At 42.6% G+C, this 17,153-nt stretch overlaps 1 protein-coding gene across 13 annotated transcripts in view; it reads left to right on the top strand.

The window, feature by feature from the left end:
- Positions 1–17,153, top strand: part of Atp10b (ATPase phospholipid transporting 10B (putative)) — a 316,710-nt gene that overhangs the window by 280,828 nt on the left and 18,729 nt on the right. For all 13 annotated transcript variants that reach the window (XR_012442621.1, XM_074057703.1, XM_074057702.1 and 10 more), the window contains 7 exons: positions 447–631; positions 4,749–5,070; positions 8,715–8,791; positions 9,978–10,103; positions 13,618–13,818; positions 15,577–15,657; positions 16,883–16,987. Coding sequence is in view for 12 of the 13 variants with exons in the window: in XM_074057703.1 (XP_073913804.1) it covers positions 447–631; positions 4,749–5,070; positions 8,715–8,791; positions 9,978–10,103; positions 13,618–13,818; positions 15,577–15,657; positions 16,883–16,987 (1,097 nt within the window). In the remaining variant the exon portion in view is untranslated. The remainder of the gene's footprint in view (positions 1–446; positions 632–4,748; positions 5,071–8,714; positions 8,792–9,977; positions 10,104–13,617; positions 13,819–15,576; positions 15,658–16,882; positions 16,988–17,153) is intronic.

Below are 17,153 nucleotides of genomic sequence, written 5' to 3'. Positions count from 1 at the left end.
GCAGCCCTTCCTACCCTTCCTAGCCTCAATCCTCACAGTCCTTTGCCTCCCTTTCCATGTCCTCTACATGTGCTGATCCCTCTACCTGGAAATCTCCCCAACTCACATCTTTGGTTGATCATCCAGGACTCTGCTGAAATGGTACATCCTCAGCAAGGCTTCCTTGACGTTCTAGGTGAAGTTCAGGTCTCCTGGTGTATATTCACTTGGCACTCTGACCTTTCCCATCACATAACTCAGTTATAAATCCTTTTTTCAATGATCACCGAGCTCTGAGACAGCAAAGACCAGTTCTACTTAGTTCACAATTATATCGTGGGTAGTTAGCACAACCTAACATATGGAAAATAGTTACTAAACATCGCCTGGCTTCACAGAGCTTTTGGGAAATTAAGCAGCTACTCTTTAATCATAAATATGAGCTCTGGTATCTTTTATCCCTCCAGGAGCCACTGGGATCGAAGACCGGCTGCAGGAAGGAGTTCCAGATACGATTGCTGCCCTGCGGGAGGCTGGGATCCAGCTCTGGGTCTTGACAGGAGATAAACAAGAGACAGCAGTCAATATTGCCTACTCCTGCAGACTGTTAGACCAGGCTGACACTGTGTACTCCATTAATACAGAGAGTCAGGTGAGGCCAAATTAGGGAGCAAATGTTCAAGTACAGAGCAGACCCTGGCCAACAGAAGAGAGACTCAGGAGTAGAATTTGGGCACACAGGGAAAGTAAATATCCCTAACCCCAAAATATCACTGAATCTTGGCACTCAGAAGGTTCTGGAGTCATCCAGCCCAATATCCTCCACCCCACACATGGTCTTTAATCTTATTTCTGTCACCACTTGTTAGAAAGTTTTCTGTCTTCCCTAGCCCCACCCTTGCTACAATCTCCCCATTTTACAGATGAGGAAACTGAAAACTTTCAGGGCTTAGCCACTTGCCAAGGTTCATCCTGCTAACCCCTTCACCTTGAGTTTTGGTTGGTTTTCTGAGACAGGGTTGTGCTTTGTAGCCCAGGCTGGCCTCGAACTTGTAATCCTACTGCCTCATCCTGCCAAGTGACAGGACTACAGGTGCACACCAGCACCCCTGGCTGACTCTGCTAGTTTCTGGTAGGGCTAAGTCTAGAACTCTGTTCTCTTGCTGGGCTTAGTACTATTCACAGTCTACCATGCTGTTTATTCACAGAAACTCAATTGTCAGTTTCTTACTACATAATTAACCCACCCATTGAAAAAAGTCCCAATTAGAATGATGGAAGGGGTGAATTCAGGTATGACATATTTGCTATCATAAGAACTTTTTTTAAATGCCACAATGTACCCCCAGCACAACAATTAAAAAAATTCCAATTAAGTTGAAATCAGCCTGAGTTTAAAATTTCAGCACCAATTTGTATGTCAGGTTAGTCTGTGGTAGGGTAGAAACTGGAAGGAAGGGATACATGAGGCTGTTGTGTTTTGATGGGATGGGAGAGAGGAAGGAAGAAGCAATGTCCTAAAGCAGATATTTTTCAGCCAAATATAGTGGGGATGGTAGGGAGTGAGATTTGGGAGAGTGCCCTGTGAAATCTGAAGAAGCTGATTCCAAGCTAGCATACAATTTTGTTCTTAGGAGGGCACTTATTTTCCTAACACAAATTCCAGAAAGTAAAATTCCATCTTCCTGGCTGAGGAATATGGGAGGCAGGCACTGGTATGTCTGCCTGTCAAAGGGAGCAGGATTGGATTGGCTGGAAGATGCTGACAGAAACAACACCATATTGCAGGGTGGTGGACACAGGGCACCATACCAGTGACCTAGGTTATCCCTGGGGGAAAAAGATGAAGACAAAGTGGAGAACTGAAAGGAGCCAGAGAGGTCACCAGGGTCTCATTCTTCCTGTTTTGCCTGAGGGTGATCCAAATCTCAGAATAGAAATTTAGGAAGGTTTATATTTGGTTTTTATTCCATGAAGAAACCATATCCAAGTATCCGGAAAAAAAACATAGTGTATATAATGAAAAATGCCTGTAGCCCTTCAGATGAATTAGAAAAAATCATTAACTCTAGATTTAACTCCACTGAAAATAATCTCCAGGAAAACTTTGCTATTATGCTTTGGAAAAAGTAATCTGAAGCTTGTTTGGGTGCTTGAGTTCTGTGATAGTGTTCGTGCACGCCTGCCCAGCTTGGGATGGAAATTCAGCTTGCAAGGATCCCCTCCCCTCCCCTCCCATGCCCCAGGTAATTGTAAAAGAAGGGGCATCTGAACTGTGGAGCAGCCAGCCCGAGTGAGATAGGGTGGGCTTTTGTGCAGTCTATTAAATGCAGTGCATTCCTATGGGAAGCTGAAGATGTTTGCTGCTTAACTAAAGTCCTTAAGAAACAGTAGGCTACGCTCCAAGTCACTGTCAACTCTTATAAAACTGCCTAAGACCCTCCAAGATGACACCTGAATTCTCATCCCTGCCTCTACCCCGGATCCTAATAAACCTGTAAGATTGATCTTTCTCATTCCTTTGCCTTGGAATAAGTGATGGATACATAAAAATGTTAAGCTAGAAATTAAGGAAATGCATAAAGTACAGTTTAATGTAATTACATCTTCAGTGGACATTTTCTCCAAAGGCCTTAATTTCCCTAATTAAGCATAAATTGATTTAGGGCTACTGTATCTTTCATGTGTATCTTAAAGCAATAAGCAAGTTATGGGACCTTTAGCTTCTGATCCATAGAAGAGAAAATAACTAACTCATCATTGGAAATGCTGATCTACCAAGGAATTTTTTAAAGGAACTAATAACAGACACTGTTATTATTAAAAATTAACATACAATAGAACATAACAAGATTCAAATACCATACTTCTTGAATTTCATTCTCCTCATCTGTAAAATAGGGATTAAAAATATTCATTTCACAGGCTACTAGGAGGATTAGAATGAGATCATAGAAGAAAAGTATTTAATAGTACTCTACTAATTACTTATTTCTGTGTAAAAAGTACCCCAAAGCTTAGCAGCTGGAACAGGCATTTCTGATCCCTGGTTTCTATTGGTTAGGATCTAATAGTGTCTGAGCAGGCTGCCTGTGGCTTGTGGTCACAGTTGAGATATGGACTCAGATGAGTGGGTGGTTTAAGCATAGGAAAGAGAATTATTATCGGGCCTTAGTTCTTAGCCCTCTGGGCCTTTCTTTAGGTTGCTACACAAGTTGACAGCTGGCTTCTCCCACTGCAAGCCATCCCAAGAAAAAGAGCATCAACGTAGAAAGGAGAAGCCACAGTTGTTATAACCTAACCTAGGAAGTAACACCTCATTTTTGTGGAATTGTCTTCATTGGAAAGGAGTCACTAGGTCTAATGTACACTCACTGGGAAGAGATTACACAGGGCATGAACACCAGTAAGTGGAGGTCATAAGAATCACCCTAGAGACCCCCTCACTCCAGAACCTGACATACACTACATGTTCTTTGACTAGTAGCTTTTATGATTAACCTAGAAAAGTTGGAAATAAGTGAATTCAGAGGTTTGATTTTGAAGGCGACATCTACAATGACTTGCTTTAGTCATACTAGAAGGATTTACATAATTGGTACCAAGCCCAACTTCTGACAAGAACAACCTTGTTCTCTTTCCCAGATAAGTACCTCTGCTGTAACCACTGACCTGTCCAGGCTCTGTGCGTAGCCTTTTGTCCTCAACACTCAATTTAGTATCTTCTAAAGGAAGACTCAGGATTAATGAACTTTGGCTGTATTTGCTCCAGAAGAAATTATTCCAGAGGTTCCCAGACAGAAATCTCTAGGTCAATGTTCCTCACACGTCACAAGTTTTGCCAAAATTCACACATACATTGTACTATTTTTTACTTAGTGATTTCATTTAAAGCAGCTCATCTGAATAATATTTTAGAAGAAATTGTTAACACTTTAGTAAATGAAGGGGATCTTCCCTTGCCATGGATAAAAGAACACTGTAAAATAAAGATCACATGACTAAAATGTTATTAAAATTGAATGCTGGGCTGGTGGAATGGCTTAAATGGTAGCATGCCTGCCTAGCAAGTATGAGGCCCTGAGTTCAAATCCCAATACTGCCAAAAAATGGAATACTGTTGTCATCTATTACTTTATCAAACTTTATTAAAAAGTGAAGTTCACATGAGTTAAAGATATTAAGAGTATAGTTAGAACCAAAATCTGATTTTATCTTTGATAATATTAAAAGTGATGAAAAAGAATTGATAAATACAGATGACTTTCTCACTATGCTTCAAAGCAAACATCAGGATAAATAAACAGTAGAGTTGGGGCATGGTGACACACGACTATAACCCCAGCACTTGAAGACCTATGATAGGACGATCACGAGGTTGAGGCCAACCTGTGCTACATAGAGACCCTGCCTCAAAAAAAAAAAAAGAGTTCACTAAGAAGATTCTTCCCACCCATAGAATGTTCACAGTCATGGTTAGTTCAAACCAATATGGCCAACACTTCATACCCTTCCACGGAATAGACCAATGGATTAACATGAGGCAAATGTATTCTTTTCATTAGGAAACCATAGTTCAAATAGCAATGGTTCTGCCTCCATAGCTATGTCTGGTTGACCTTGGGTAAGTTACAAAAGAACTCATTGATTCAATTTCCTTATCTCTAAATTATAATCAGGAATGCCCAGAGAAATGTTCTAAGCCAAAAAAGAGAGCTGAAATGACCCGTGAGTTACTTACTACTTCTATATCATATTGTTCTCTGTAGGAAACCTGTGAATCCATCCTCAACTGTGCACTGGAAGAGGTAAAGCAATTCCATGAACCACAAAAGCAAGACCGCAAGCTCTTTGGGTTTCGTCCACCTTCCAAGACATCATCTACCACCTCAGGAGCTATGGTTCCTGAAGTTGGATTGGTCATCGATGGGAAGGCATTGAATGCCATTTTCCAGGGACAGCTGGAGAAGAAGTTTCTGGAGTTGACCCAGTACTGCCGGTCTGTCCTGTGTTGCCGCTCCACCCCACTCCAGAAGAGCATGATCGTCAAGCTGGTGCGAGACAAGTTGAGCGTCATGACCCTCTCTATAGGTACTCACTGGGTTGTAAGTTGGCGGGGATGACCTGACCAAGGGCCTGGGCCAGAGGTGGGAGGTCAGGTATCAAAGAGACTGATGCTGAGGGTCATTGTCTTAAGAGAAAATTCAGAAGGACAATTGTAGCAACTGGGAGATGAAGCATAGGTCAACTGGAGTGGGACAGGGACTCAAAGCCCTCAGAACTGACAGCTGGCTAACGAAATATCAGGGTGGGGTCAATGCCAACCAGGGCCTTAAATTCCAAATGTGTAGGTAACTCAAGAAATGTTACTGTCAGCAATACAGTCAGGCCAGCTCCCTTCTAGGATGCAACTCGCTTCCCATCCAATATTCTACACAGGGCAATACGTAAGGTGTCTATAGCTTCAATATTCTTCCACATGTTAAAGGCTGGAAAGGAGGAAAGGAGGTTTCAAAAATTGGGATTGTTTTGCTTTTAATTGTGTATATTTATTCCCAAATGCAATGCCTGCACAGAGCATATCCTTAATCAGTGCTGGTTGGTTAATGAAGAATTGCTATGAGGGGAGTAAATTTTAACCATGTGAAAGAAGAAGAGAAATTAAAACTACTCGGGGAATACCTTCCAGGAACAACCAAGCCTGGCTTATAAGAGTGTTGATGGTGACTGGACTGGGGCATGGCTCACATGGTAGAGCATTTGCCTAGCAAGTACAAGCCCCTGAGTTCAAAAAAAGTACTACAAAAAAAAAAAAAAGAATGAAAGTAGGAATCCTCACGGTCAGATCTCTACTAACTCCCCAGTCACCTCTCATTGTAACCACCTTCGTCTTCTAACCATCCCCCATGGCCCTTGTCCGCTCTCACTTCAAGGCCTTTGCACAAGCTATTTCCCCTGGAAACTACTCTTTCCAATCCTACTTAACTTTCCTTTCCCCTGGGATTCCTATAACACCCAAACTCACAGATCCATGCACTGTTGTAGTGTCTTTTGTGGCCTCCACTGTAGCCTATGAGTGCCTAGAGTTAGAGAGACACGATCTGTTTTACTCATTGCTTGATCCCCTGCCCAGCACAGTGGACATTCCCTGTTTCTATGATCCAGACCCCCCCAGGAAAAAGAGGAAGCACATAGTAAAGATGACAGTCCCATCTTAGCCATGTTTCACTTTTGTGCAGTCAACTGGGGTCCAAAAATGGTGAAAAAACAGTTCATAAGCTTTAACTAACTTTTACTATAATATATTGTCATAATTTATATAATGTTCTGTTTTATTGGTTATTGTTCACTTATCATACCCAATTTAAAAATTAATCTTTATTATAATTACATATAGGGGAAACATAATATATATGGTTTAGTATATAGGGTTCATTACCATCTACAGTTTTAGCCATCCACAGAGGTCTTGGAACATATTCCAATTCTGTTACTATAATCCTTTCACTTAGGGACATTTCTATACAGGAATGCAAAGAGATTTTCTTTTCTGTATTTCAAAGGAGATCTAGCTGAGTGTTGGGGTCTAAGGGAGGAGAATTGCAAATTCAAGGCCAGCTTGGTCTACATAGTGAGACCCTGTCTCAAAAAAAAAAAAAAAAGATCTGTAAATATTATGGTTCTTCCCCTGGTCTTCATGTGAAAACAATTCAAAATTTTGAAAGTGGAGGAAGCAGGAACAATACAAGGAGCAGAACCTTAGCAACTGCATCACACCTTTATACCTTTACACACACACACACACACACACACACACACACACACACACGAGTAGAAGCCCAGCCTTTGAGTCTCTGAGGTCAGAGCCTGGCTTCACTCCCATAGCAACAGAAACAAAACCAGCCAGGCAAGGAGTATCACGATTTTCACACCCCTACTTCTCCTGGTACATTAACAGAAGAAGTTAAAAGTTTAACTTGTTCAGCCACAGAACGGATTAAGATTATGCACTGCTGTGATATTAAGAAAAAATTATTATAAGAACAGAGTCTATCTATAATGTCAAATTTTAGGGTTTCTTAATTGTGCAAACTTATGGGGTACAACATTAGTGTCAACATTTTAATGGTTGACATACTTGTTGCCAGGTATTAGGGGAAAATTATTGTTTCTCCTCTCCGATTCTGCATCCTCTGATGAATAATATAAACTTAATTGCAGCTTATTCTGAGAAGCTACTAGAAAAAGAAGTGGGCCGGGGGAGAAAACAGGCTGCAAAGTCAACAATAGGGGTTGGTGAGCCTCAGCCCATAGGCTGAAACTAGCCCACTGCCTGGCTTTTTTGTTTCCATGTATATACGTATTACAGCCCCAATTGGTTCATCTCTTCCAGTCTTCTTCAATCTTCCCTAATCCACTGTCTGGTTTTGTATGGAAGCTAAGAATGGTTTTTATATTTTTTAATGTAAATTTTATAACTATCAGCCTTTCAGCAAGAACAGTTGTTCGATTTTCTGTCGTGGATTGTGAAGGCTAAAATATTTTCCATCCAACCCTTTTAGAGTTTCATTTGCAGAATTCTGGTTTAAAAGATAAAGCATTGTTTAAAGCCTTACAACATAGGTCTGTGTAGGAGCTATACATGGCTATGTAATTAGGTAGAATTTCACCAGCACATTTCAATAGCCATATGTGGTTAGTAGTTTCCATATGAACAGTGTGGATACCAAACATTTCCCTCATTACAGAAGGACTATTTGACAGTCCTGATCTCCAGAAACAACTCAGTTCTTTGAACAGAAATTCAAGGTGACTAATGTATCTCAACCAAAAAAAGTTAATCCTTCTCCTTGGACATCACTCAGTCTCTGATGATTTCGCTGTCTTGACATGGCTAGAATTCAAATCATTCTGAGGTAGGGAAGTGTATTGTTCCTGGAATCAGGAAGATCTGAGTTCCAATTCTGCTGCATCTCTTCAGCAGCTGGATTCCTTTTCCCAGGACTCCTAGTTGCTCAAGCATTCCGTGTGTTCATCAGTAAAGCCCATGCTACCATTTCCCTTTTGTTTTGTTTTGTAAATATGCATTTTATTAGCATGTATTAATTGTACAACAGGTTTGCAACATGTGGTTTCACACATGCGTATGTTACACATTGATCATATTAACCTGTCATATAGCTCTTTTCCCCTCTCCCAACCTATTTTTCAACAGCTTGCAGGGAGTTGCCATGTGGCACCTTCATACACAGATACAAAGTGTTTTGGCACTGCACCCCCCCATCACACTCTTTCCCTCCTCCCTTTCATTCCCCCAGACCGTCCCTCAATTGCAGTCATGTTTTTGTATATGTGAATGTATTATATACACACATCTATGCATATGTAGACATACATGTATACATACATAGGGTATAGATGCCACAGTTGCCTTTTTATAAACTGTAAAGGACTCCCATGGCTCTCTTGATTGCCACTGTATCCCTAATATTTAATATTGTGCCCAGAAAATAATGTGTTGAGCAATAAGGGGAAAAGCTGTGCTTCTCATCCATAGGAAAAAAAGAAAAAGACATCTCTCAGGCCACATACTGTAGCAGCGACTTCCTGTGTGACTATTTAGAGTAATGTTAAAAGGATTCAACTCTGTAGAAATGGGGACACTTTAAAGAGATCTCACTGTCTCTGAGCAGTTGGGCCAGGAATGAAGGCACCTCATGACCTTCTTGTTTCAGGCGATGGAGCAAATGACGTAAGCATGATTCAAGCTGCTGATATTGGCATTGGAATTGCTGGGCAGGAAGGCATGCAGGTACTGTTCACTTCCGCTGTTCTTGTTTCTTCCCTACTCTCCTCTGTCCTTACTGGAGATCTGAGGGATAGCCCCACAAGGAACCGTCCATGCCTCTACCAGACCACCACAACGTCCCACACCCAGTCCTTCAAAAACAGATCAAAAGATGTCTGTCTTTTTACACAAAGGCAATGATACCTGTAATCTAAAGGCAAATAGCTCCTAAAATATAAACCCTCCCCTGACTCACCACCCACATCCTAAGTTACCTCCATAAGCTGTGCAGACATAAGGACATTTAAAAACATTCTCCACTTTCCATTTTAGACTCAGTATACTTTCATGGTGTAACTAATCTACTCAAAAGTCAGCTTGGAACAGGAGTAGTAACTCGAGCTGCTGTTCTTTCCCATTAAAATGGACCCCCATTTCGTGGCTTTTGAATCATCAACAATTGTTTTCCCACTATCAGTGCAGACATTGCTTAAATTTCTTGGTGAGGATCAAAGAGCATTGATAAGGAGGTCACCGAATCACTCTACACCTTGAGCCTCTGCCACATGTCGGTACTCTGTTAGATATTTCACATTATCCCCTTGGCTTTTAATAATCGCCACAACTCTGTGTGTTAGAGATTGTTATTCCATTGTGTCAGATAGAGAAACTGAGGCTCGTGGAGTTGAAATACATAACCAAGATTTCTAACGAGGCATGTCCAAATCTCATATTCTTAAAAAGAGTACTCTAGACTTTATCTTATTAGAAATAATCCCAAGAGGAGGAAACATTTCAAACTCTAATAAAGGAAGAACTAGCCACCACCAGCTCCAATGGCTTGCCTCCGAAGTGATGAAGGGAGCTCAGAGGTTTGAGAAGTACCTGACTTGAAGTCACTCTTCAGTAATCATCACATCCTAGAATGAAGCCTGACACACATAGCTAATGAAACTTTGCTGGATTAATGGATGGAGATGATGGCCAGCCTGGACCACTGGTCCTTTCTGGTCTGCCTTTCTTGAATTCTAGTGAGGTTTAGATTTCTCAGAAGATAGAGTGGGGTATCAGGATCCACAAGTGCCACGCAACAGTGACCACAGAATGACAATTTTCAGACCCTGCAGACCTAGAGTAAAGCACTGCTCTTGAGGGAGGCTCTTGGGGCAACGGTGGCCACAGATGGAAGCCAATGTCTCTCCCCCTTCAGGCCGTCATGTCCAGCGACTTTGCCATCTCCCGCTTCAAGCACCTTAAGAAGCTTTTGCTTGTACATGGCCACTGGTGTTACTCACGCCTGGCCAGGATGGTGGTATACTACTTCTACAAGAACGTGGTGAGTAGCCCTACTGTGACCTCCTACCTTGGCCTTGGAGTCCTTGCCAAGGCCAGATCTTCTCCCAGCAGTGGACCAAGCATCTCAGCATCAGGGAGTTAGGCTGACCTAAATTGTAAGTCCTAAAAGGGCCCTTACTAGCTCTGTGACTTTGGGCAAGACTGTTCACTTCTCTGGGCTACAATTTCTTCTTTGATAGAAAGGGTTCATATTCTCTGTGAAGTTATTGTGAGAATTAGGAGTGCTGTGTGGAAAACACCTGACACGGTGGGCAGTATAAATGACTATGAGCATGGGTCAGACACATTGGGTTCCAATCCAGTTTCCCTTATTTGGTAATGTACCTAAACCTCAGTTTTACCATCTGTAAATTACATGTGGCAATAGTACCTTTCTCAAATATGTGCTGTCAGCTTTCCATCACTGTGACAGAATGCCTGAGCTAATCAACTTATAAGAAGGTGGATTTTTGCTCACTGTTTTGAAAGTTTCAGTCCATGGTTGGTTAGCCCATTGATTTTGTGCCTGTGGCAAGCCAGCACATCCTAGCGGGAGCATATGGCAGAGGAAGCTGCTCACCTCATGGCAATCAAGAAGTGAGAGAGAGAGAAAATAGATGGAATCCCAAAATCCTCATCAATGGCACACTTCTCACCAGGTCCCACCTCTTAAAGGTTCCATTACTGCTCAATAACATGATAAGCTGGTGAGCAAGCCTCTAGCTCATGGGTCTTTGGGAGACACTCATCCAAACTGTAGTATGTGCTACAGCTTATATATAATAAGTGATTGGCATGCAGTAATAGCTATAATGTTAGTTGCTAATTTTTTTATCATCATAGCTATCACTAGTACTGGGGTTAAACTTCATGAAGAAGGATTTGAAAAGCAGCTAGCCTGACTTGCATCTTAGATTTTTCTCCCCAGATGGAGCCATCCCAATGCAAGAGCTGCATCCCTTGCCTTGGGAGAGTGAAAACGCCTCACAGAATGTAGGCTGGAGCTTAAGGCTTCTACCTGAGACCTGCATATCACGTGAGCACCTCCAGGCTTCCGTACAGCAGAGGTCCTGGAAGGCAGGATGCTAAATGAAATGTCTATTGGCAAAGATGTTTGGGATGGGGACATCATCTGAGTTGTAATGTTGCCTGACTAACATGCTGGGTGACCTTCTCTGAGCCTGAGTTTCCTCACCAATAATAGAGAGAGATAATGACTCTGTCCCTAGAAGTATTAAGAAGTTTGACATATGTTGGTTTCTGTACCTGTTTATCAGATACTAAAGCAAGCACACACCAACTGGTGTATTAAAACTGCCAGGGGCTCCTGTTTAAAAAGTCTGTGATTAACAGTGGGTATAGGAAGACGTTGAACACCACTGTACTAAGCAAAGAACAAAGGTCTGAGTTTTTCATTCCCTAGTTCAAGGACCTTTGAATAATTCTCCAGGAACCTCCAAATACAATATGAGTCCCTTTGCATAAGAAAAAAGGGAAGATTAAGACCAGGCTGATGGAAGAAAAACACATTAGCCAAGAAGCGGCTGCAAAACTGTATTTTCCTCTTGCTCCTGGTCCTTTCAGTGTCGCTCGGGAGTGAGCCTTTCCGTGCAAATTTTGATGCATATATAAATAAACAGCATGACAAAAAATAATGTAAATTCAATCAACTGGATGATAATATTATCACAGCAAGTCTAGGCAAACAAGTCACTTTGTTTGACTTGTAACTTACTCTGAGCAAGAAAGACTATTTACTTAGAATTCAAAACACTCTATTTTTTTTGCATCCAAAGGAATCAGTCTTTTGAATAAGCACAGCCTCTTCTCTGCATTAAATCTGTGAAACAGAAAGGAAAGATCTCCAGCCAGCCACGCTTTCAAAGCTTAAGTGATATTTATTTCCAGCCCGAAATTGCAATACTGATGCCACATTACCTCTCCGCTGCAATTAGAGGGTGGAGAACTGTGACTTCCACATCCGAAACCAATTGCAGAGGGGATTAAAACCCTGCCTGCTCTGAAATGTGAACAATGAATTGATTATTGCAGTGTAGCTTCTTGGGAGAAAGAGCAAGCATCCGATGTCAGGAATGCTGCTGTGGGCTTTGGTGCACGCTCTGAACAGTGCAGATTCCAGCCAAGAAGTAGAATCCAGGCAAGATTCCACCAGGACCTCAGGAGGAAGGCGACACTCTGCAGTGTTCCAAATCCAGGACAAGGTCAGGACAGGAGAATTGGGGTTCACTTCACCTATTCAAATACCTGTTGAATGTCTGCCGTGTTGCAGGCACAAGACTGGGAAAAGGGTGTAGGGCAGGGATGGAGGCAGTTAGTAGCCTCCCTGCTGTCACGAGGCTCGTGGTCTCTCAGAGCTCCACAAGCTTTTGCTATAAGAGGCCGTAGCTGCCTAGAAGAATCCACTGTGTAAGCCAAAGTTAGGACCAAGAAAGCTTGAGAATGGAAGAGAAAGAGCTTTGAAAACTCTGGCTAAAAGCAGCTGTGTATCTCAGAGCCTCACAGCCTCTATAGATTGGGGCTAATAAATATAGTATTAGCAATAATCTTGCAAAGTGGTTAGGACAAGTTATAATATCTTCGCATCTAATTTTCTAGAGACAAATAGAGTGATATTCTATGCTGTGTATCACACAAATATAGAAGCCCAAATAAGCGTGGCTGGTGTTAGGACTGATGATAAAATTATCACGTTCAAAATTATAATAAATTGAGAACCTCTTCAAACTAGCATTGGCCCTGCTAAGCATGGTGGCACTACCTATAATCTCAGCAGTCAAAAGGTGTAAGCAGGAGGATTGCAAGTTCAAGGCCAGCCTGACTACATTGTGAGAACCTGTCTCAAAAAAATAATATTGGTCCAGCAGTTAGGAAATGTGACTTCTAGTTTGAACACATATCTGCTAAATGATTTCTTGTAAGACCCTTCCCATCTCTATGCCTTGGAACTAGAACTTCACAGTTTATGAGGCTAACACCAGAACCTTGGTGGAGACACCAAACCACTTCACAATACAGTAGACAAGAGGGACCCCAGTAGGGCAATAGAGTGACAAAGAACACTTGAAAAAATAATGTAATATTTAAGCAGATTTTCTTATTCACTGGTACTTCTGAGTTAGATGGCAAGTAGCATGATAAACCTTCTCATGGCTGGTCCCTTCCTCGCCATGTGGCTACCAGTCACGTACCAAATGCCATGGTCTAGGTATTTCTGTTCCCATAACAGATGACAATATGCTCAGAAAGATGAATCCGTTTGCTCACGGTCACACAGCTTGTAAGTGACACACCTGAGGATTTAAAACCAGGTCTGCCTCTGCTTCCAAAACCTGTGCTCTTTACCATACAGTAGTAATGAAGTCATGACAAGCAGCATCTGTTCCAAGGATTAATTACACAACCCTGCATGGTACAAGTTAGGTAACAGGAGCCCCTGAGCAGCCACTGGTGGCTGGCAGCACCCTTCCTCACAAAGTCATGCTCTTTGCCTGCAGTGCTACGTCAACCTTCTTTTCTGGTATCAGTTCTTCTGTGGTTTCTCTGGCTCCACCATGATCGATTACTGGCAGATGATATTCTTCAATCTCTTCTTCACCTCTTTGCCTCCTATCATCTTCGGAGTCCTCGATAAAGATGTCTCTGCAGAAACTCTCCTGGCATTGCCTGAACTGTACAAGAGTGGCCAAAATTCTGAGGTAAGGAGCCCAGGCAAGCAGGGAAAGGTGGCTCAGCTTCTTCCTGAACTCCCCCTGCAGTTCAGAGAAACAACACCAGGCTGGGGTTCAGAAGCCCTGTGTTCTAGCCACCATTCTGCCACTTGCCTCCTGAATAACTCTTTTCCTGGCCTGTGTCTCATTTGCCACTAACGGTGTTAGATAAGACCAGTGAGTATACTTTCTTGACTCATCACAGGTTAATGTGACTGCCTTAGTTGAAGGGGGGAAGAGCATGCAGGAAGATACCCATCCCTCTAGAACCTGAGGTACATAAATTAAACCCTGAAGGCCTAGCACTAGTCTATTTTCTTTTTCTATAACAAAATACCTGGAACTGGGTAATATGTAAAGAAAACTTTTATTTAACTCAGTTATAGAGGCTGAAATTTCAAGATCAGCCAGGCCTATCTGTTCAAACTCTGGTGAGGGGCCCTTTGGAAATGATCATGATGGGACAGGTGGGAGGAGGAGAGATCACATGGTAAGACAGGAAGCCAGAAGGATTCATGGGTTGGGTTTATTCTCTCTGGTGGGAACTAAGTCACTGTGAAACCAGCATTAATTCCATCTAAGACTGCACCCCGAATGATCTAACTGGCCCCACCGCTTAACATTATCACACTGAGGACCAAGCTTCCAACCCAGGAACTCTTGGAGGACACAACCAAACCATAGTAACCTGGTTTGAGAAACCCAAGGTTGACAATTAATTTGCTCAATGGATTAGACACTTAAATGAATACTTCTGCCTCACATCGGGTAAGGCAAAACTTTGAACTCAAGAATACACGTGGCCTAGAACTTGCTGGACTTAAGTACACTAAGAAGGCTTGAGATACCATTAGGTGGCTTTCTAGAAAGCCCAAGGGGTCCCCATTGCTGTCCTAAATGACTTGGAGAATTCAGACAGCAGACACACTGGGCTCAGGCAGAAGAGAGGGACTTTGACACACCTGAGAGTACAGTGCCTTAGCTCCTGGGACAAAGGAGAGCAAAGTTGGATGTGACAGTTAAGAGATGCGGGTATTATGTGGACAGCCATCAGTCAATTAAGCCCAGTCCTGAAGCATGGATGAGAGAGAAAACAACACCACAGTCTGAGCAGTTCAGGCCAAAAAGCTATGGGGGTAACACATGTCTGTCTTGGGTTCTTCTACCACTACCCTCCCCGGAGTGCACTGACAGCATAACACAGTCCTTAAGTGTCTGTCAGTTGCAGAAGTTGATAGGAAAAACAAACTGTAAGGCTTCCTTTTTCCCCAGGAAGGCAGAAAGTAAAGGACAAACGTTGAGCTCAGTCTCTCTAGGCCGCAATTGAGCTCTCCTGTTTGGATGCTACGTGGCAACTTTCGAATCTCTGCCAGGATGGTATTAGCAAGAAGACCTAGTGAGTGGTAACCAATAACTGAGCACGTTCCAAATAGGCACAATTGTATTTAGTCCTCTTGAATCCCAGGGAAAGAGTGGTTTTTTTATCACATTTTATGGAAAAAGAAACACATTCTCAGAACAGCTCAATAATTTTTACAAGATCACACAGTGAGTGGCACAGCTGGGAATTGAACTTAGGTCTGACACCCCCAACCCTGGGCTCTTCACCACTCCATTCTCTTGTGGCTAAGATAAGAAGCCTTGAAACCATCACATCACGTGCCTACCAAGCACAGGAAAGATGCTTGCTGTGACAGAACAAGCTTGCTGTGCTGGCAGTAACTGTGGTGTGCTCTCCCCTGGCAGTGCTACAACACGATGACCTTCTGGATTTCCATGCTGGATGCATTCTACCAGAGCCTCGTGTGTTTCTTTATCCCTTACCTGGTAAGTCACGAGGTCCCATTCTACACACCTGAATCACAGTGTGCAACTGGTGTTGGTTATACAAAATTCCAGACTCATCATGTCTTTGAGTACTTCAGAGCAGAGGCTCCAAACTGGTGACTCCAGGGCACATTCAACCCAGGGTAGTTGAGAAAGTGAAACACTTCACCCAAGCATTTTAATTTTCAATGGTTCTTTCAAAACAAGAAGCTACCATTACAATGGGTCATTTTACCCTCCTGCCAAAGATCCAGAGTTGACTCAAGCCCTGCTTAGATGGGGAACAGGTTGTCTAATTTACCATACTCCCCACCATTCCCACTTTGCACTACACCTGGACTTCTTCACTCCTTTACTGCTTCCTGATGGGTTGTTGAGGATCTTTGAATTTACAGTCCTTGATTTGTGGTTCCACGATCAAGGCAGCATGTTTTGATAATAAGTGATACATTATCTTCAATAAATAGCAATTATAGATGATAAAGAATGCCAGCCCCACTTTAAACTGTGAGAATTTAGATATTCTTCCTGAAGAGGGGCCAACTGCCATCAGATAAACAAGGACGCACACCCAACCTCTGAGCTCCTCCTTTGTTCAAATCTCCTAGCTTGCAGAACCCTTCCATCCTAACCAGGGCTCTGATTACCTTTCCTGCTTGATGTTTTGTACCTTCCAAATCCTCAAAAGACCTACCACATAAGACTCTTTGGAGTTCTATGACCCCCACCATGTCATCCTCAGTTCTTACCTTTGCCCAGACTGCATTTCCTTCCTTTTTCAGGTGATTACTCTTCTTATTCTGGTTTCAGCTGATAAAGCCTCTCTTCTGTGTTCCAGGGTACTTGTCCTTGCCTCTACTGTAGCAGTCACCTTCTTAAACTGTACCACATCTGCCCTGCCTAATAGACTGAATTCCTTGAATGTAGACATAGACATATCCTCAGCAATCAGCACAGTGTCTGGTGGATGCTCAAGGACTCCCTTATTAATTCATTCTACAATGGTTTGACAACCCTCATCATGGCTTCCTCTGGCCAAACATGTTTTCAAACAGTCTGGTCCACTCATTTCTCATATGGATAGCACCTGGATCCCTTCTCCTCACCCTGTTCCCTTGCCTCCCTGTACACCTGCCTTCACTGAGGCTTTAAGTCACTGTACCAAAGGCAAAGCCTCTCGTCACACCTATGGGCATATAGACACCTGTTTGTTCCTCCTCTGCAGACCTACAAAGACTCTGATATTGATGTCTTTACCTTCGGGACGCCAGTCAACACCATCTCCCTCATCACAATCCTCCTGCACCAGGCAATGGAAATGAAGACTTGGGTAAGGGTCCCAAAGCCCCTTTATCATAAAAATTGTGATCCTGGCCACTGACTACAGGCAGATTTCTGCGTTATTTCATCTGTTGTCAATCCACTCAGTAAATACTCACTGAGCTCCTCTCTGTGAAGGGATGAAATTGGTGAAGATAAAATTCCTGACCTCACCA

This window comes from Castor canadensis, chromosome 16 (genome assembly GCF_047511655.1).
Source record: "Castor canadensis chromosome 16, mCasCan1.hap1v2, whole genome shotgun sequence".
Classification (NCBI taxonomy): domain Eukaryota; kingdom Metazoa; phylum Chordata; class Mammalia; order Rodentia; family Castoridae; genus Castor; species Castor canadensis.
This window is presented reverse-complemented; position numbering and strand designations above follow the sequence as displayed.